The 21,462-nt window shown below is 38.8% G+C and overlaps 2 protein-coding genes across 8 annotated transcripts in view; one reads left to right on the top strand and one right to left on the bottom strand.

The window, feature by feature from the left end:
* The window catches only part of MYOF (myoferlin), a 70,072-nt gene extending 66,421 nt beyond the window's left edge, over positions 1-3,651 (bottom strand). For 3 of the 7 annotated variants that reach the window (XM_067000984.1, XM_067000983.1, XM_013189606.3), the window contains exons 1-2: positions 3,625-3,651; positions 3,427-3,538 (exon numbers count right to left, since the gene is read on the bottom strand). In XM_067000984.1, coding sequence (XP_066857085.1) covers positions 3,427-3,538; positions 3,625-3,636 — 124 coding nt within the window. In that variant the 5' untranslated portion in view covers positions 3,637-3,651. Of the gene's footprint in view, positions 1-2,540; positions 3,140-3,426; positions 3,539-3,624 lie in introns of those variants that run through there. The other 4 variants (XM_013190062.3, XM_067000982.1, XM_067000981.1 and 1 more) reach the window with 2 other exon arrangements.
* Positions 3,652-3,885: 234 nt separating this feature from the next.
* On the top strand, positions 3,886-20,047 carry CEP55 (centrosomal protein 55). The gene is made up of 8 exons (XM_013201690.3): positions 3,886-4,426; positions 5,912-6,196; positions 8,942-9,007; positions 9,826-9,967; positions 11,938-12,254; positions 13,873-13,944; positions 14,787-14,912; positions 17,068-20,047. Exons 1-8 carry the CDS (start codon positions 4,259-4,261, stop codon positions 17,272-17,274), a joined length of 1,383 nt encoding a protein of 460 aa, XP_013057144.3. The 5' UTR covers positions 3,886-4,258; the 3' UTR covers positions 17,275-20,047.
* Positions 20,048-21,462: the final 1,415 nt, after the last annotated feature.

Below are 21,462 nucleotides of genomic sequence, written 5' to 3' on the forward strand. Positions count from 1 at the left end.
AGAGAAGTGTGTTAAAAATGTCAAATGCTTGCACAAAAAGCCTCTATTGTAAATAAAGCATCCAAATGGAAATGACTGCCTATTTCCTCTTAATATGTACTTAGCATTACATTGTGCTGACTGTAGATAGTCTATAATGAGCTTAGCTCTACAAGTATTGATGAAGTCTGTTCTATACATAAATAAAACTATACTAACATATGCATGTTAGCATATAAAGTGTTTTCAGGGTCACTTACATACTAATATTTGTAGGTTCATGGCCTTTTTCATGATATGGCTGTGAAGATCTAATCCTGAGAGATACTTAGTATTTTCATTGAAGTCTTAAGATTACTTAACCTTGACATCAGGGGAGGCTATGTAAGCTCAATTTTGAAAAGCTGAAGAAGAAAACACCATTTAACAAAATGTGAACTTCTCTCAGACAATCAGAGTACTGTACTCTGATACTTCTCCAAGAGTACTCCACAGCATTGAGTCAACCAAGAACATAAAAATGTACTGCAGGGCTGACTTTGGCTTCTGAGTTTCTTCCCAGTCTGGGAAATAAATGCCCAGTGGTGTTTTTTTTTTATGTCCTACCCAGGAGCCATGATGGGTACGGACTACAGCTAAGGACCTCTGCCCTTTGACGCACACCTTCCCAGAACTAAGGCCGGTTTTCCATCTCCACACACTACCGGGTGAGGGGGAACTGGCTGCAGGTAAAACACCTCTAAAAACAGCCAGCCAGAAGTTCGATGTATTTCAGACATGAGGCCCACTCCCTTGCACCTGTCAACCGGCAACTTCAACTACAAATTAAAACAGGGCTCCCCAGCAGCAGCTACAAGCCTGATGCTTTCTGCTCCCTTCAAACAACTCTCTACAGTAAGCAAAAAACCTGACCTTTGCTAAGTAGTATAATGACATAAAAAGAAGTGGCAGGTGTAATGATAAATTACATATTTTAATTGGAAATCTGTCAAAATTATGAAGTTGCGTTTAAGATAATAGTTAACCATGTTTATAAACACTAACAATGCCAGTTGTAGAACATAAAAGATAAAACGTCTGATGCAAAATTCCTATGCCAGGGTAACTGCAGGACTGAGAAATCCAGCAATACATAAATAAATAAAATCTGTAAATTATGCTTCCTGGGTAAAAATGACTTGTATTAGAGCACACAGTAGAAGCAAAAGATTATAGGCAGGAATTAAACAGATGCTTGAGGCATAAAGAAAAGAGATGGCATAAGGCAACTCTAGAGCATAAAACTACAGGAAATAGAGGTGACACAGAAAAGGCAAAAGTGAGACAGGAAAGGAAAAAAAAGACAAGAAACTTAAAAGAAAATATGAATGCTTATGATACAGCAGCAACAAATGGAGCAAGACAGAGCAATTACAGTACACCGATTTTTAATGGCAATTTTTGCAGGGCAAATGAAATCATATTTAAGAATTGGGAAGCCCAGAAGCTCCTGAGACAGGCTCAGCCACTTGCCCTCCCTGAAAAAGGAGGGAAAAAAATAAAAAGGAAATGGAATGATACCACATCTTTTTCTGAAGTAAAGTATCTGAAATTATTTTGGAAGTTAAGAAATTGGATAACCACTGCCTCTTCCTCTTCCAGCCTCCAGCAAAATGTCATGATTTCATACTTGGCTTCTGAAGGTGGTAAACCCTTGCAATGCACTTTCATACTGTAAGAAACACCATTGCCATTTCAGTGCACAGTTAGGAAACTAAGTCCCCAGGAATTAAGATAAATTTGTCACAGTTCTGTTTAATGTATTACATGATCCAAAATTGCTTGGATGTTTCTGCACCTTTAAGATAAACCAATACCTGAATTGAAATTCTTTTAGTCTACACATGAGAGAAAACAATGGCAACAGGTAAAACATACAGCAAAATATCATTATCTTTACATATTACTTATAAATGCTAATTATATCATTTTCTCCCTCTCCCAGATGCACGTAACAATTAAAAGCTCAAAGTGTATCCCCCCTTAATCTTTAAATTGTCTTAAAAGGGAAAAAAATAAAGTGCAAACCAGATTGTAAAAAAAAAAATAACCCTAAGATCTTCAGTAATTGTACTACTGTTTTTCAACATGATGGTAATACAGCAATAAACCAGTCAAATCAAAGGTAAATTGCTGTTAGTGAGCAGTGGCTGGGCAAAGTAATAAGACAGAGGATTGATTTTTCAGATCAACAAGGAACAAGGTAATTTAAAAAAAAAAGAAAACGTATTTATCTATACAGCATAGCTGAGGTTTTTAAAGCAAAGGGCTAATCCTTTGTAAAAGCTCATAAAATCTGGATCTTGCAAAAGAACCGCTGCAGGCCAGAAAAAAAACAAGGCACTCCACCCAGTTCAAACCCCATTCAGGTAACTCCAGTCTCTGCAATTAAGAAGTCTTCCCTGACATTACATCAGCTGTAACTTCATGAAAACGTTTTCAGAGATTTTCAAATTCTTACACAGAACATTATCCTTACAAAAACCTCCCTTCCCAAGTACGTCTATGACAGTTTTCCTTACCTTTAAAAATAACAGAAACAATAGGATCTGGTTTCCCAAACTTGGTTTTCGGGATATTTGTAGCAGATTCCACAATCACCCGAAGCATTGTTTCCAGCCTTGCCTAAATGTCAATTGTTACCAAAGAAACTGAAGGAAGTCTAAGTTGCAAACTCCATAGTCTCTGGACTGAACTGCTAGCAGGAAGAGGAGGCAGGGAATTGCTCACCCACAGTAAAGAAAGTCTATGGGTGGATCTATGACGGACTAGCTCCTGAAGGCTATGAAAAAAGTGCCTGTAAATTGACACCAAGTACTGTGCTGTTGCACAAAGGGGCTCTGACTGGTGAGATCCAGTAACAGAAAGGGCACGGTATAAAAACTGCAGATTTCTTTTGTTGCTTTGATTCCTACACTGGGTGACAAATATCTCGTAAATTTCCGAGGCAAGAATAAGCTTATGCAACACAAGAAGCACGACTCCAGTAGTCAAGATACACCCACATCTGTCTCTTGCAACACCGAGGCATTAAATTTCATGACCTTGAAACGCTTACGCGTTTTTCCTCTTCATTCTTAGAACTTCATCATTTGTAAGTGTTTTTAGCCTGCCTCCGTGTCCGCCTGTAATCAGAAAACACCCGTGTCTGCAAGAACAGGCTAAAAGCTCCCCCTTCAGCTGCGCTCTGGAACAGCCAGGTTTTAATCTACTGCAGGTGCCGTATTTAACTCGGTGTGTTTAGTAGATCTCTTAAGAAACGACTAGAATACATATTCGTAAGTTAAAAAGATACAAAAAAAAAAGGCAAAATAATAAGAGGAGGTAAGAGCCTGCGTATCTGAAACATGTACTTACTGCATGTGCTTGTGTTAGGGTTGCACTACGATGAAACTTGGTGAAACTTACATGGCATGAACAAGAGCTCTCTGCATTGAGCTGCCCAGTCCCCAACACTGTAGCTTCTCTCAGCGGTGAGCCAGCTGTAAAACAGAAGTGGTTCACACCACTTCCACAAAGCCTATTTCAAGCAGAGACGAGAGAGGAAGATGGAGCCAGCAAGACCCAGCACAATGAACCACCCACAGACACAGGGCAACATTTTACCAGGGGCCCCATGAGAGCCGCCCTCAGCTTATCATCTTCGAAGCAAAGCCCACTGGCGATCAGATTTTAGACAGCTAAAGGGACAAGGAGAGCGTCAAGGGAAGGAGGAGGAATCCGAAGGCAACGTGCCCACGAATGGAGGAGGAGGACGAGGACAAGGACATGGAAGCAGAGAAGGGCAGAGTACCGCCACTAGGCTTGCAGCCGCCGCCTGGCCCCGGAGCCGCCCGTCGGGCTGGCTGCCTTGTGAGGGCGCCGCGGTCCCCTCCCACAGAACGTTAACGGCTGCCGCGCGAGGACGAACCCGCCTCGAACACGCGGGTGGAGGCGGCACAAGCGGCGTGGCAGAAGGAAGGCCCCGCCGCATTGGCCAGCCAGGCTGCTCCGCCGCCCGCGCCAGCCAATAGGATGCCTCCTCTCATTCACCCCGCGGAGAACCCAGCCGCACCCACCGGCCGTTAACGGTCCCCTAGGCACGAGCAGCACGTGCCCCCGCGGCCACGCCCCCCTCGCCGCGCCGCCTGTTTTAACCCCCGGGAGACGCCGTAGCTCCGGCTTCGCGGGGCGGGCAGTGCGGGCGGAAGTGACGCTGGGGCAGCCGCGGGATTCAAACTCCTCTCGGCGGCGCCGGGCGATGAGCGCCTGGGCGGGCCGGGAGCTGCTGGCGGGCCGGTGGCGCCGCGGGCACGGCGACGGCTCCGGGAGGGGCGAGCGGGACGGCGCGGCGCAGAGGAAGCCTCCGGAGGAGGCGCTCGCCGCGCGGGGCCCGCTGGCAGCCCCCGAGAGAAGCAGCCTGCTGCAGGTGAGGGCTTGCCTCTGGCTCGGCGCCTTGCTCCGCCCGTCGCGTCTGTCCTCGGGCGTTTTCCAGTGGTGTCTGGGTTGATGCAGTTGTAAGTCACCTGGCAAGGCACGGAAACGCAGAGCCTTGAGGCCCAGGCACCCGTCACTCCGTGAGGTCCCGGTGTGCGATCAGGCCCTGCAGAACCGCCCTGAGGGCGCTGTGCGCAGAGCGCTGCCTTCACAGGCAGTGAGGGTGCTCCAGGGAGTACTGAGCGCTTGCTTGAACCAGGTTCCTAAGTTCCCACTCGGCAGCAGGTGAGTAAAGTGGTAACCGGTGCCCCGGGTGGTTCCACTGCATCCACTGAGCAGGAGCTGGGGCACTGCAGCTTCCACACCTCCTGGTCCATTAAAGGTAAACCTGTGGCTGCAGAGAAAGGAGTCAGACTTCTTATGTGACACTATCAGGCTTTCTAGGACAACTAAGCTTTAAATGGAGGCTTTCAAAGGATGTAACAGGCTAGGCACAACGTTTATAGGCCACTTCCTTTCACAACGTGGACCTTGACATGTCTGTGCTGCAGTGTCACTATGTGCTAGCCCAAGTACCATCAATGGCTTAGTGTTGGGGCTCAATTCCTTAGTGTTTCCTGTGTGTAGTGGAGTTCCCTGAGTGCTTTACATTGGTTGCTTAGTATCTGGTTACCGGCTTCCATGTAGAAAATGAAATGGCAATTTCAATAGTATGTGGTGTCAGTGTTTTAGTTCTAGTGAGTGCCGTGTGTTGTCCTTAGCTCCCTAAATGAGGTCCTGTAAAATAACGCTGCTTCTGGTTTCTCCGCCATCTTCTAATGCCTTGATACCCATGCACAGGATTTGAACTTTAACCTTTCTCATGGAAAAGAAATGCTATTGTAACAAACTTAGGTAGAGCTCCAAGGTGTATAAGTTCTAATGCTATTCAATAATTAACAATGCTGGAGGCTAACCTAAAAGAGTCACTGAAAATATCTAGTAAAGCACATTTTGAAACTAAAAGGACAGGTAATTTAGGAAACAAACAGCATTACTCTCCTGAATATAACTTTTTTGTAACTTCACTAATTGCTACTTAGCTTGCAAGAAAGTTCTCTTGCTCCTCAAAAACTACAAAATATGACATGAGGAAAAGGATCACCAACTTTTACTTGTAACTAGAAGTTCTTGTACTGCTTGCATTTTCAAGTCCGTATACTGCAGTGATTCACATTCATATACAAAACTGCTAAGTCTGTGAAATTTGGTTTTCTGCATTATTTCCTTGTTTTATCTGCTGTAGACTGTCTTAGCATCATCTGAAATATTTCAGGTGATCATTGTAGCACTGTCTTACTAAAAAGTAATATTCTAAGCTAACTAAAGGTGAAGAGAACCTTTCAAAGTGACTATTTTAAGCTGTTGTAAACTTACTAATGCTATTCCTGTATGCAGACACATACTCATTTGTGCTACTTCTTTGTGTTTCATTTAGAAAATATTCTCTCTTGAAAAAGAAAAACAAAAACACAACCATCTCCTTGGAGAGAAGGACAAAGAAATCCAAAATCTAAAAGACAAGCTTAAGTCCAAGAACAAGAACAGCGAAGTCTCCTCATTACAAAGTCAACTAGAAGAAAAAACAAAGGAAGCAGAAAGGAGAGAACAGTTACTTAGTTCTCTATCAGAAAAAATGAACAGGTTAAAGTGTAATTTATCTGCTGTTACTGCAAAATGTTCTGAGCTTGAAAACAAAGCCAGTAATTCTCAGGCATCCCAGGTAAGCACTGAAAAATAGTGTAACTGTTTACAGGTTAGGGTTCGAACTTGCATCTGCTAAGCACCAGTGTCCGTTATAAAATGGGATGAGTTTTTACTCTTCTTACAAATCTTCATACAAGATTTCAGCATGCAACATGACGAGGTACCTAGACTGAACACTAAACAAGCAGTCAGGGAGTACAGCTTCAGGTAACACAGCCGAGAGAATTCTGTACTGCAAGGTCCCTTCTTCAAGCTGCCATGCATGCAGGTATGACAAGTGGTATGACATGCAATGGCCCACTGTTGCTTAAACAGATATATGCCCTTCTTGAATTCATATGCTCAGTGGTTAAGCAGACTGAGAAGGCAGCAGTAGAAGAGAGATGCGGCCTTAAAAGAACACTAAACGCATCACCTAATTCATGCTCAGTGATGACAATACCTCTCTCTCCTCCCTGCTGTTATGAATCATCATTTGTTCCTTGGTTAAAACTGTCTGCAATTTACATGGCATAATATGTGGTAAATGCTTCAATGTAACAAGATAGGAGAGGAATAGTAAGTTGTTGACTCCATTTAAAATGCTTAATAGCTATGGTGTCAGGCACTTGGCTGCTTTTACAAGCACATTTAGTTTTCTACAGTTGCTTATTCACCCCTGTCTGTTCTAATGCTCATCGGGAAATTCAGTACCTCAGTAGGGGGACATGGAAACTGCTGCTTTATGGGAGGTGCAGCTAAGTCTTTTCCAGTTTTAACCTATAGATGGTGCTAGTTACCCAAACTATATAATGAAATTGAGTAATTTCTAGAAATTCAGCTTTAGTTGATAATACTGCATTATTCAATGTCATACAAATATGGATCTTGGGAAATATTACTACTTCAAATGTAATGTGCTTACTTCCAGTTTCAAGGGACTTTGAACCTTGTTAGAGAAAATTAACATCTTTTTATGCTATCTTTGTCAATGGACTTATCTTTCTAGTAATTGCCACAGGAATTTTTCTTCTAAACCACAGCTATATCAGAACTGCATCTCTGAACATGAGTGAGCCAAGAGGCTTTTAATTTCGAGAATATCAGGTTGCCTTCCGTATGGACATTCCTTATTGCGTTTAGCAGAGTAAGCTGCAGGTAGTTAAACAGTACAGAGTTGAACTTCAGTAGCAATACAGTATAATATTCTGACTCTGCAGAAAGGTTTAGAGGCATGCCAGAATAATAGGTCATAAAAAAAACAAACAAGGGCAAAGAATCCTGTAGTCTACGGAATCCTTCCTGGCATTGAAGGATGAAGACCACCACTTGCTATCTGTACAAAGTCTCCAGCACTGATATGAGAAATTCCAAGTGGTCTGCTATATGAAGGAGGTGTATCTTTCTTTCAATCTGAGGTATAAAATATGAGGATTAAAGAGTGTAATTATAACCTACCTGTTAGACAAGGTTTCTTTTTGGTGACATTAGAAATTGGGCTCTTTCTCTACCTTTAGAATAGCTTCCTTGCTGTCACAGTGATAAACAGAAAGAAGCCTGAAGATAGCAAGATATAATGGACAGTTATAAATTGGATTCTGATTATCAAAATATCTTTTAAATTAAAATTATATTTAATTTTTTACTGATGTATCAGTGAAGGACAACAAAACTTCACTGACTATTTCACTGAATGTTTTGGGAGACTTGAAAAAGAGTTTAGCAATGTTTCTTAAAACTGCTAGGTGGCATACAAGCAGCAGGTATACGCTGAAGTGGAAACAACAGTTGTATGCCTATGAGGAAGTGGGAAGGTTTTCACTGATGCAGACTTCTAATATTTACAGAAGTAAGTATCTGAGCAGTTGTCCTGGATCTAAATCCTATTAGAAAGCACTGAACTTTAATAACTGTATTAAACACGCAAAATCTCCTATTTTTCCAGCTGTAAAGCTGGTTCTAGATCATGCTCTAAAAACAGAAAACTTTGAGGAAAAATATAGCTTGGATTTAGGTAGTAATCTACATTTGTCTTTAAAGTTATTTGTCTTTAAAGTTCCCTCTGACTTATCTATGTAACTTCAAAAAGCTTTTTATGGAGTAGTGAATAAGCATGTCATATTAGGAATAAAGTTTAAATGTTCACCAGCTCTTTAGTTTTGTGGGTCTAAAGAATTCTGAAACTCATACTTTAAGCGTTCTACTTTGGATCAAGTCTTGGAAAAGTAATCAATGTCTTTATGGTTCCAGACAGGCTTGCATGGTTTCCCAGATATTTATAATTCTATGGTTATCACAATGAAGTTGAGCTCTCTAGCTTCCCCCAGTGACTCCTATAGGTCTGCTTTATTGCCAAACTGGTATTCTGAGGATATGAAAATAGAACAAACACACTTTGTTTTATTTAAATAAAACCCTACATATCTAAATTTATCAAAAGCTCTCCTATACCTTTCAGTTCTCCCAAGACAGAAGTTCAGTGAAATATTCTTAGAAAATATTTTAATGTAACTGAGCTTTAGGATTATTGAATAAACAAAATTTAAATCTGTCCCATATTTTCCAGTAGATTTTTTTAGAAATCCATGAAATGGTTTCCTCCATAACTTAGGTCCTTCTAAACAGACTACAAATATCTCTAAATGCAAGTGTCAGATGTATGCATCTTTTAAATGTAAAACTACACTTCCATTATTTATAGTCTTAATAGTTACATAGAACTAGTTTTACTGTTTCAGTCTTCTATTTTAAACAATGCTAACTGATTGTTCTTTGTTTGCAGGAAGCTGTAACAAACAGCACTGGATCATCAACTAATCTTAGTGAAGTAGAAAAACAACTGAAAGATGTAAGCTTTCTGTACAACATACCAAGGATAAATCACGTATTAAAATCTAAAAGAATAGGAATTATTACCATATATTTTTGGTAGATTGGGACCTCAGAGTATGTTTCCGCTAAAATATTGTAACTAAAATTATTTCTTGAGAAAGCCATCAAATAATGAAGGGCTTGTGAATATATATATATTGTGAATATATATATGACATTTCTATAATATTGCAAATCTAAATCTATAATTGTTGAAAACAGTCCTTGGAAGAACAGAACATAGTGGCTGCTGAGAGAACAGAAATCCCAAGGAACATGGTCTGTCCACAGAACTGACGTTGCCTGGGATAGCATAAGGTTAGATTATAAGCCTCCTGAGGTCCCTTTGAACCTCAGTAATTCTATGATCTACTGAGACATAAAATCTATGTACTTGTTCTTAGAAACTTTAAGTTGTAATTATATAGTTTGAGTTATATACAAAATAATAGATCCTGATGATGAAACAGAAAATGAAAGGATAATTCTTCATTATCTGGGGCATGTTTCATGAAAGTGTTTAGTTTTGAAAGCGTTTAGTTCTGAGTCATTTCCCTATTCCCGCAAATAAGCCAATGAGAATTTAATATTGCTGCAATTTAACTTATGCTCAATGACCCAAATCAAGATGTTTTTTTATCATACAAAGATAACTACAGTTTACAGAGGAATTAACTAACTTTTCTTTAAACAAATGTATAACATTTACATTTTTAAAGGAACAAAACTAATACTACTTAAATCTGATAAACTCCTAGATGCTTTTCTGTTTTTCTTCCGTTCCTTTCCATGAAGGCTCTTGAGAAGAACCAGCAATGGCTACTGTATGACCAGCAACGTGAAGCATATGTCAGGGGACTGATTGGAAGGATCTTTGAACTTGAACAGAGGTCAGAAATAGTTAGCCAGCAACAACCAAAAGAATCAAATACAGAAGGTATTGATTTTTCCTTGACTAACTCAAACCACAGTTTTCTATAGAATACATTTTCTGTGAATTATAGCATATGATTGACTTTTTTCACAATATTTTGCTTTCTTAATGGGAAAACTTAAAAATTTGTTCTTTATTTAGCTGTTACTTGATCAATATTTCTTGTTCCTATCTGCTTCACCAAATGTTTTTCTAAAGCCTTGACAGTCTATTGGCCACCTTTCTGTTTGCAGCAAGTGTTGAGGTAAATATATGTATATACCATCCTTCAAAGTACACTCTCAGCCTACATAAAGGAAGCGTTAAGAATTTACTGGCTAGGTGTGGATCAGTTTCTTTTTAAAATATTATAAAAGTGACTCAAGACTGGCATGTTCTTTATCCCTCTGAGAAGTTCTTACATGGCATGAAAACCTGTGATAGATTTTGGCACCTACCCAAAACAATGGTTTGCAATATGGATATGGTAATCTCTAGCTTGCTTCTATGTGATGCAGTTCCTCATTAGCGCACTCTCAGTACCATGCATTCAGATTGACTTGAGTCATGCTTGACCAGCAAGTGGAATAAAATTAAAATAATCTCAAGCAGAAGAGCCAGAAGTTTAATCCCTTTCTTATCAAACTAATTTCATATGCTACAACTGGTCTACATGGTAAATTCACTAAATAGAACTAGCTTCACCTAGAGTAAGAGTATGCTCACAGGTACTTGCTGCTTAATAACTTGTTTCCAGTGGCTTGGTTTTTGTATTGCTGCTGGTATCCTTATGGGAAACAGTGAAATATCATCTTAACCTTTAGTGCTGTTTTAGACATCGGTGTTTTAGTATTTTAGAAGGAGGAATATTGAAGTAGCTCACCAGAAAAAGCAACTCAGTTACTTCAGTCAAAGCTTTGTCATCACAGCAGCCAGGAAACATGGAGTAAGAGGATGAAAGTTCCTCTTCAAACAGACAGTAGTAGAGATCAAAGATGAAAAAAAATCTAGTTTGACAAATTGAAAGTAGATATGACAACTCTTTTCCAAGGAAAGCCTTGGTATCTCTCAGACCTTGCTACCTTATATAGGAGTATTGTTAACAAAAAGCTAAGCCTTAGCTTATGTTTTCCTTGGCTTGAAAACATTCAAGCAGGAAAATTTTCCTAGTAAATTACACTTTGAAGAACATGAGGGAAGCCTTCAACAAGAGAAGTACCAAAGTCAAGAACTTCAGAGTGCCGTAAATCACCAAAGCCTTTTTAAGACAGCATTCCTTGTCCTGTTCTAGGTATACTTTCTATTACATCTGAATTCTTGCAGACTGACTCTTCTTTTGAGTTGATAAGCTTTTCTTGGGTCAACAAGCACCCACTTCTTGAGCATTGTTTTAAGCAATAGTCACTAGCCAAGAAGCAGATGGTTTTTGATCAAAAGGCCTATCCTAGTTTGCTTTAGTTGCAATTTAGAAATAAGTGATCACATAATTTGAAGACAGTCTGTAAAAGACAAATATTCTGTCTTTAGGCAATGACAGAGACCATCAGAACCCCAGGGTATCTCTGGAGTGAGATTAATGCCAGAACCTTGCCTAACATGCCTAAATCTGGAAGTGAGAACCTAGAGTCTTTAGGCATCTATTTCAGTGCCTCAATATAATGCGTGAGGTTATATAAGAACTGTTTGTGGGATCATGCAGTTCGTGTAGTCAGGGCAAATGATGTAACATTGCTATAACTGTTAGTCAAGGAAGTAGCTATAGCACAGTATTGTATGTGAAAGCACAGTTGCTGTTTTCCTCTATCCTGAGAGGTTTTTCTCCTTTAGAAGTATTGAAAGTTGCTTTAAGTCCATCTTGGTGATAATCTGAGCTGTGTAACAGCCTAAAATGTCAATTTATTATCAATATTTTTTAAAATGCTATCAAGGATTTGGTGCTCTGATTTTTAAGTGATTTTTTCCCATGTTACTGTCTCCTTGTTTGTCTCATTAAGGTCATCTACCAGAAGAAAAGCAAAAATATTATGACCAGCTGTTATTAACTGCTAAAAGTGATCTTGAGACTGAAAGACGCACTATAACCCAGCTGAGGTGTGAACTTCATGAATTCCAAAAGAAGTATGAAGAAACACAACAAGAAATAATGAATTTAAATGACTTACTGCAGTCCCAACAGGCTGTTGAAATGAAGGCTCTAGAAAATGAAAACAAAATAAAAGGAGAAAAAGTGCAGAGACTAAAACAAGAAAATGAAAGTATTAAAGTACAGCTAAGAGAAGAAAAGGAAAAATCTGAAGAACTGTTATCTCAGGTAAGTGGATGTATTTGGAAATTGAAGATCATTAGCAAAGATTCAAGAGCTGGGAAGTCATACTCACTTGCTCTGGTAACTGCTCTGTATGTACATCTATACTCATGTCCTTGTGGTTAAAACTGAGTTCTTTAATACTGATTTAGGTCACAATCCAAAGTTTTGTGAGATTTACTTGTTTAAAAATGTTCTAGTTCACTTATCTTAAGAGTCTTGTGGGGTGTAAGAGGAAATGAGAATGCATCATTGACTTTAATCTGGCTTCATCCTCAAGGCTATTGGTGAATGAGAACAGAAAAAGTAAAAATTCAAATTCATATAGGCCATTTTATCATGTGGTCTGAACTGGGATGTCGCTATTTGCTGTCAGCTGTAATTTCATAATTGCTGGATAAGTAGCCATGTTCCTGGATAGTGCCCCCACCCAACAGTTGTAGCATGCAGCAGGTTTTTTCATTCAGATGTGTTGCTGCAACAGGCCCTCTATATATTGTCACAGATAATAACTAAGCAAGCACATCAGACTACTAAAAAGAAATGGCCAGATAAGCAAGGGAAGGGAAGTTTATCGCTGTTCTGGACAGCTATGGTAGAAACCACTGATAAGAGTTCTGGAACTTCTCACAAAACTCAGGTAGATGCATGTGAGGCAGGCTGTTCATTATGCCTGGGTTTCACTGTTACCCCATCTGTTTTTCTATCAGGTTCTAATTGTTTGCAGGGCTTGCCTGTCTCCCACGGAGTAACTTGATGACTTCAAGTTAAATAGTTCTGTTATTTGTATGTGTAGTTCTTGATTCTTCCTTCCATTTTCCTGAGGCCAATGACCTTTGGGTTAAGAGTTTTCCCCTCAAAATAGGGAAAACGTGCATACTGTATGTTTGGATTAAAAAAAAGATGCTTTTTTTGGAGTAGTCATGAGGACTTTGCTACCTTTCCTACGTGGACAACTACTGTGGTATCTTGAAACAAAATATTCTTGTTAGCATCACCACGTTGACAAAAACTTTCTGGATATGAAATCATGATTACCTACTGGTTGAAGAGAACCTGGAAAGTTCTCCTTGAAGCTCTGTCCTCAGGTCATCCAAATATGATACACCTGCTACTTAAAGAAGTTTGCAGTCAATAGCATAAAACAATATAGAACTGAAATTTGAAATAAGAGGATATAATTTACTAGGCACCAAATTAGGTTAACACTAGAACATCAGTTTAACTCTCTAAAGAGGCTTATGCAGTTACTTAATCCATTATTGTTGAGTATTTTCTAACTTTCTCACTTGTATTTAAAGATACATTGCTTAACTTAAAAAAAAATTCATGGTATGTTAGTCAAAACATGTATTTTGTGTATTTTTCTGTTCTGTCAATCACTAGGAAAATTTTTTTTGTTTAACTATAATAACCTACATTCTTCCCCCTCAGTGCAGTGATAATACTTCCCTGGGTTTTCCCCAAGGAAGTATTTAAATTGGGCTTGGCTGTTGCATAACAGGCATATGTTTTCTGCTGGTACTGGCATACAAAAACTTAGCTCCATTCCTCTCTAGACTAATTGTTTCAAGTTTATTATCTATTGTATGTGGAAATTGTTACATGTTCTTCTGCCTTGTAGGTACAACTTCTTCGTAAATCATTGCTCAAACAGCAGGAGGAACATACTAGGATAGCTTTGTTGGAACAACAGGTACCCAATTACATGTTCAGATACTGGGTTGATTATTCAAGAATCTGATACTTAAGTTGTGTTATATGCAGAAAGGTTTTCTAGACTAACTTCTCAAGTTTAAGAATAAGTGGTATATTAAAGTAATGTTAGACATAAATATGAAATTATGGGTGATTCCTTAGTTCTTCTAAGAATTCTGACCCTTGTTGAAGGAAATCCCTAACCTTTTATAGGGGAGAGGCTGCATCTAAACCTGATGCTACTTTCTATGCAATTGCTTGTTCAAATAAATAGAAACTGTACAGCCTCAAATTAGGTATGGGAAACATCCTAAAACCATTCAGCTCACTGAAATCTGTAACATACTCTTGATAGTCATACAAATAACTGCATTGACATCTTTCATGTTACTGATCTTTTTCCCAACTACATTCTTACAGATCTAACTGATGTCCTTGGGGAAAAAGTTATATCACACTTACTTGCTAAGCTTGGGTGTAGTGTTATTCACATATTCTTTTCAAACCGCTACAAGAAAGATCCCTGAGTAGGAACTGGCATTTTTATTGAGAACATGTACTACACGCTCTTCCATGCAAAATCTTCAGTTTAAGACTGAGATAGGTCAAACAGGACTGACCTGAGATAGGTCAAATGCTCTCTAACCAAAGTTACCTTTGACTCCACCTCTACGGACCTTCCTAATTGGGCACGTATGAACTTTACTGAAATGAAAGGAACAAATAATTTTATCCCATTTTAGGATATGATTGCTGAGTAAAACTTCAAATAGATAAAGGGGCCCTCACACACACTTAATTCTGCCTTTAATTCTTTAACTTTCTCTGGGGGGTTGCCAGATCCAGATATGTACTACAGACTTTGAGAATGAAAAGCTAGACCGCCAGAACTTGCAGCATCAGTTAAACCAAGTCCTTAAGGAACTGCGCAAGGCCAGGGAGCAAATAACCCGGCTGGAACCTTTGGTATGTACTGGATAACTTGCAGGAAAACTTGGGGATTTTGCATAAATGAACACTTCTTCACTTCAGAGTGCAGTTAATGTCAACAGATTTTGACTGTAGGTGTTTACAGCTCTTAAATACATAGTCCTAAGGTGCAGAACCCTATGGTAGCTAACAAGCTATTGCTATTTTCTCTGCAGCACCACAGACAGCTTGTACTGCAGAAGGAGATATAGAAAGAAGGATATATAGAATAGTCAAGTCCTCAGTAGGCAATTTGTATCACCATATGCAACAGACAAAACTACATACACAATAACAAAGCTGTAGCATGCTTCTACTGGAATTTGCTGTTAGTGGACAAGGCACTACCCTTAAATGTAGTTGAATTCCTGCCTGACCCCCATTCTATACACCCACAATATAGGATGGGTGTGCCACTAGAAGTGGATCTGCCTACTTCCTAAAATGAAAAAGAATACTTGTACTGAGGGCAATGGTCTGTTTGCTACTTATATAAGCCCAAAGAAAGCCACCTAGATTTGACCATCTGATTCAAAAAATTTATAAGAAAGGTTTATATATCAAGCAAGACACTGTGGAACTCTATGATACAGGGTCTTGTAAGGTTAGGTGATAGCTAAATAGAATTGTCAAGACTGCAGTTCTGGATTTATTTAAATGAGATTCAGAACAGAAATCAGATGCCTGTGTCCTTCATTAGATCAGGTCTGAGGCTGCTGTGCTAATTACAGAGAATATAAATGCAAAAGCTCCTAACCGGTTGCAGAGCAGAAGAATTCTTCTAACTCTGACAAACTGTTCTCCGTCTTAGATGCATGCAATGTGGAAGTACTTTCTCGAATGAATCCTGAGATACTGATGATCTTCATGTGTTCTTGTCCCTGTGAGAGCCCCACTAGCTAGGATTGTAGTTGCTGCTGCTGCTGCCAGCAGAGGCCACTAGAAAACCTTTTGGCTGCCAGAAGCTGCAGCTGTTCAGCTGAAGTTCGTGCAGAGCAGGGGGAAGCTGTAGTGCTCTTTTCCCTGTGCTCAGAAGCTGGCTGGCTAACTGCCAAATGAAGAACTGGGTGACTTTGTCTCTTCCTGCTTGGAAACTGTCCATGGTGTCAGGTGGAGAAGAGGAAAAACATGGAAGAGTTTGGGAAGGTAGCTAGGCAGAGGCAGGCAGCATCCCCTATAAGAGGGGGTTGAGGCATTTTATTAAGGAGGCATAGCATGTGTGAGTGCCTAGGAAGATGGCTGGGGAAGGGTTTGTTGCAAAGGTGAAACAAATTTCCTTTATATAGGTATACCTGTACATCACGTTGAATTCCCTGGTACATGTATGGGCATATTTTTAGAAATTTCAAAGGTAATCTAAACTTCCAAAATAAATGCACCTTAATTTTTGATCATTGCACTTGTTATGAGTTTAATATTGATATTAAGCTTGGAGTCCTGTTGTAACAAGGTTTCAGTCCTTGTTCTTTATTTCCTTCACCCTTCCCCCCTCCCCCCCAAACAAAAAAATCCACAGCAATGCATATGTAAACAAATGTATTATAAAATCCTTAAAATACCTCTATGCAGTACCAACATTTCTAAGAGCCATGCTCAACTGTTTCATATTTAGTGTACAGAAACTTTGCTTTTTTATTAGGATGTATATGAAAGCTGTAAGAAGCCTAAAATGCTGTGTATTAGCAGTGATAATATGGGAGTCTGAGGCTTGCTGTCTCAGCTTTCACCATGGCTTCTTTCCTTATACCTTATGAACCAGCTACAGTTTAAAAGTGGCAGGAATCGCATTTATTCAGTGGCCCATGAAGGGAAAACTACTTCAAAATAAGAACGTGCACTAAATAGTGACATAAGTGATGTACTCATATTTGTATACTTAATCAGACATTGTGGAAAGCTTGCTTTAAATAGCCTGCGGAAAAGCTACCTGCAATCTAATTTAAATGCAGTGTTAAAATTATACAACAGGTCCATATTGCTCTGTTTTTAATGCAAGTAGCGTAATTGCCTTTAGCCATCTTTAAAATTCAATCCTTAGTGCTGTAACACGCATGATTTGTGTGCCATTAAACATCTTTTTCCCTATGTCTATTTGACTGGGACCCTATCTGATGCATGTTCCAGTCCCTCACTAAAGATTCTCCTTTTCCAGAAGCTCCAGGAATCTGGATGTGTGGAACCACAAGGAGACTTGCAAGCTGCGTTTGAAGAGAAGATGACAGTGTATGACAGAAGTCCTTCCCAGAAACATTCAAGTCTCCTTGATGAAAGTTTTCTTGAGTGTCCCAGATGTAAAGTGCAATATCCAACAAGCCAGCATAGAGAATTACTAGCGCATATTGACTTCTGTACAGCTTAAGCTCCAAATGGACTTATTATATTTGCTCTTTACACACTGTCAGCATACTGTCCTGCAAAGGCAAAAGATTTTTGTAAAGCTCTTCTTTCAAGGTTGTATAAAGGACTACTAGCTTTGCATTTCAGTTCAAAAAAAAAAATTAGTAATTTATTTGGCCTCATATTTCACCTGACATTTGTGGAAACAGCTACTACATTCCTTGTTGCAAGTGGAAATAATTTGTAGAATTAGGAATATTTTCAAATAATAAACTACTGACATATTTTATTGCACTGTTAAAAATAAGTAAAACACAGCTATTGTGTCAGACTTCAATACTTGGCATATCGAGTTCTTGGCTGATGAATCCTGACTGCTTTTAGCAAAAAGGCTTGGCTATAATGTGTGCACTACACACATGTATGTAATGTGTCACATCTATATATACAAACTCAGGAAAGTCTGTGTTAACATGTCTTTGCTACTTAAGATTTTTGTTGAAAACATTTTAAGTAGCATTTTTCTGAACCACAGTTGGGGTGACTTGGAGCGCATACAAAAATGCTGACCATGTGTAAGCTCTTCTCAAAAACATCATTGGGTAAACAACCTCCTAGCAACTGTGACTGTCATTGGTACTGAAAAAAGCTTCCCTCTAAGATGCTGTCAGAAACCAGTTTGGAAGTTTCAGTATCCAATTAAGCTGAAGTGAACTTTAGTTTGCGCTTCTGTATTTTACTGGTTCAAGTAGGAAAATGTCAGTTATTAAATCTGTTTTAAGTCTTCCATTTTAAAAATGCAGGTTTAAATAAAGTACTCCAGTGAATTTGGAGTGTTGCTATTTCATACCCGTACAGAAAATGCCTGTTAGTGTTCAAGAGGCATTTAGATAATGCCATGAACAGTATGCTTTAAATTTTGGCTAGTCCTGAAGCAGTCAGGCAGTTGGACTAGATGATCTTTGAAGGTCCATTCTAAATGAACTACTCTCTTCCAAAACAAGCTGGCAATAACTTTTTGCAGCTAATTAGAAACTGACAAAAGCTGAGTGTTTATTGATTTGCAATCATATCGCTTTCTTCTAGCATATACTGTAAACCTGGGTCTGTTGCTAGCAGTTTCTTCCTTGTACCTTTAGTAAAGATCAACAAGTATTCCTTTCATGAGAACGATTGAAGTGAAGAAATCTTAAGGCAGCACGCTATCTAAGGTATTTGCTGCTTTTACAATTTTATGGCTTGCTGAGGCCAGGAAATTACCTACGCTCAGCCAGACTCCAAGGTGTACCTTTCTCTGGTATACTGAATTGAATGGCTACCTGGTGTCATTTTTTTCTATTACAGTTTACTGTAAAATTTTGTGCCTCCAACCCATAACATTCTCTCTACTCTTTAATGGTTAAATCTTACTTTTACATAGAAGGGTCTTTTCAAAGTTTTTTTTCCCAATTATTATTATGATATTAATTATGTTGTTGATAAAGCCAGTGTTTGAGACAGAGATTGTATTGCCACTTTTCAGTTTTCCTGACTGTCTCTCAGGCTAATCTTTGTCTTTGACAGTTTGGCCAGAAAACCTGCTGCTGCTATTTAGGGAAGATGTGATGAACTAACAAGTGAAGTAAATTATGCTTTGGAATCATAAGGTTTTGCTATGATGGAAATTCCCTTAATTTCATGTTCTTCTAAATACCTTTTAAATGCAGGATAATAACTGCACTTTTCATTCCAGCCTTTGACTTTAATCTCTTATTAAACTACTTTTGGAAGTTTAAGTTGTCTTTTAACAGCACATTAATCAGCTAGTATTCTGTTCTCAGTTGTATACTTAGCATGGTTTCTGTAAGAAGAAATTATGATCTTTTATGTATTATAGATGAAATAAGTTTGCCTGCTACAGGTCAGCAGTATTCTCTGAAGTAATTCTGAGGCTTTCTTAAATTAGCCTAAAACACTTGCTCATTAGAAGCTGGTACTGTAGAGGAGGACTGAAAGGCAGCAGCTCATTAGGTGGTCAGTTATTTAATATTAAAGTGAGTACATTCAGATAAAGTTGATATATTAATATCCTTTAAAATATTTTGTTTATTCCAACACCTCTTCTGAACTCTCACAACATGTTTAGGTGTAACTAAGCACAAAAAATGTACCGATAAATTTATGCACCATCAATGTTGTGTATGTTGAAAACTGGTAAAATGACAATCTCCAGTGTCAAAAGTCCAACTTTGAAGGCACAACCACAAATATGTCATCACTTACAGGATTACAACCAACTACAGAATGGAATCACAGAATCACACACAATCATCTAGGTTGGAAGAGACCTCCAGGATCACCTAGTCCAACCTCTGACCTAACACTAACAAGTCCTCCACTAAACCATATCACTAAGCTCTACATCTAAACATCTCTTAAAGACCTCCAGGGACGGTGACTCAACCACTTCCCTGGGCAGTCCATTCCAATGCCTAACAACCCTTTCACTAAAGAAGTTCTTCCTAATATCCAACCTAAACCTCTCCTGGCGCAACTTTAGCCCATTCCCCCAAACTCCAACTCTTTCATAAAGCATGCAGGTGATATCACTGCCTCTTTTTTTGGCCCTTTAGAAACGAAGTTAAGGATTGAAAGTAAATTTTAGTCTTAAAAGTAAATGGACAAGGAAAAGGTCTGCTGCTCCTCTCTGATTATATCTAAGATAAGAGGTTTGTGCCTAATGCTCATCTTAGTGCTGGGATTTAGCTGTGAATTTAATTCTTTGTACAACAGGAAGTAATAAAAAAAAAGATGTTATTTCATGCACTTTGTATTTTCAATTTCAGTAGTCTATTCTGAGTTATGTCCCTTTCAAGTAACTGAATTTCAACACAATTATAGTTCAACCTAGCAAAAATTCTCTGAAGTCTGCCTCATTTGAAGATGCTGGTCTAGAGAAGCTTTTGGATTAAGACAAGGGTTCACCAATACTAGCATAGTAATAAATCCTGGCTTTCACATCCAGTGTTCTTTGTAAGTGGCAAGCAAATTAAGTGGTTTTGATGCAAGGTGGTGGGGTTGGAAAGAGCCATACTGCGTATAACTACTGACTTTTATCATGAGGACAACTTGTGAAGTAACAGCAACTGAAAGATGGCTCTGTTCTTTTTCTTACATTAAGTTAATCAACTTACATAGAACCATTCTACCAATTCCTCATCATTTAATTGCTTGTGCAACTTTATCTCTTACTCTTGATTTTGATAAAAAATCTTTCACACAGTTATTTGCCACTGACTGTTCTACTGATGTTTAGGCAAACTATATAATAAACCACTTCAACTACACAAATAAAAAGTGGCAGGGAAGCCATAGTGCCTGTTACGTTGTAAAAGCATCATGCTGAACAGCACAAATATTTAAAGACAACTGTTCATCACTGCTCGGCAGATAACACTAATGTAAATGGTACAGTGTCTTCAAAGCAATTAGGGGAAATACTGCGCTCATGATATCTATGGACCAAAGCAGATGTAGGTGAGAGATTACAAGTAAGGCAGTACAGGAGTTTTAGACACTTCCATTTTAATCTGCTAATCAATCTAGTTTTCACATCTTGTAATGTGATTGAGCTGTTAAGATTACAGAGACAGTCGTGGCTATGGTTTTAACTTAAAAAATTGTAATCAATTATCATACAAAAAGATACAAGAAGAGATTAACACTATATTGTAATATAAGCTATGTTACATAGCTTGGTACTACACAACTCAGACTACTTACAGCAGTTCCAAATCTTTTCCTTTCTCTAATTTGAAAAATATGACAGACTTAAGTAGCCAAGTGGATCTGTTCCCTGCAGTAAGGGAATGTAAGGATGATCCTGTTGAAAGTTTCTGGGTGTTAAAAACATAGAAACATTGTCACTGTGAGGGTCTGTGAAGGCACCCATCCAGGCAAAGCAGGTATCTACCAGGGAAAGACAGTGCAGAACATCCCTGAAGTCATCCATGCAGCTATGTTGTATGCTATGATGTTTGTGGATTCTGGAACAGGTAGGATTTTAAAAGACTGGGAGGGAAATAAAGAAAAGCATGATGCCAAACAAGGAAGAAGAAAAGAAGTCAAGGAATTTTAGACCATATCAAGATAACGGGGAGAAAAAAAGACTATCATAGAGCTGGCACTATGAATCTCGTCATGTGTCTTCTGTTTCCTTACTAACCAAGTG

The sequence above is a fragment of the Anser cygnoides genome, chromosome 7 (assembly GCF_040182565.1).
Source record: "Anser cygnoides isolate HZ-2024a breed goose chromosome 7, Taihu_goose_T2T_genome, whole genome shotgun sequence".
Classification (NCBI taxonomy): Eukaryota; Metazoa; Chordata; class Aves; order Anseriformes; family Anatidae; genus Anser; species Anser cygnoides.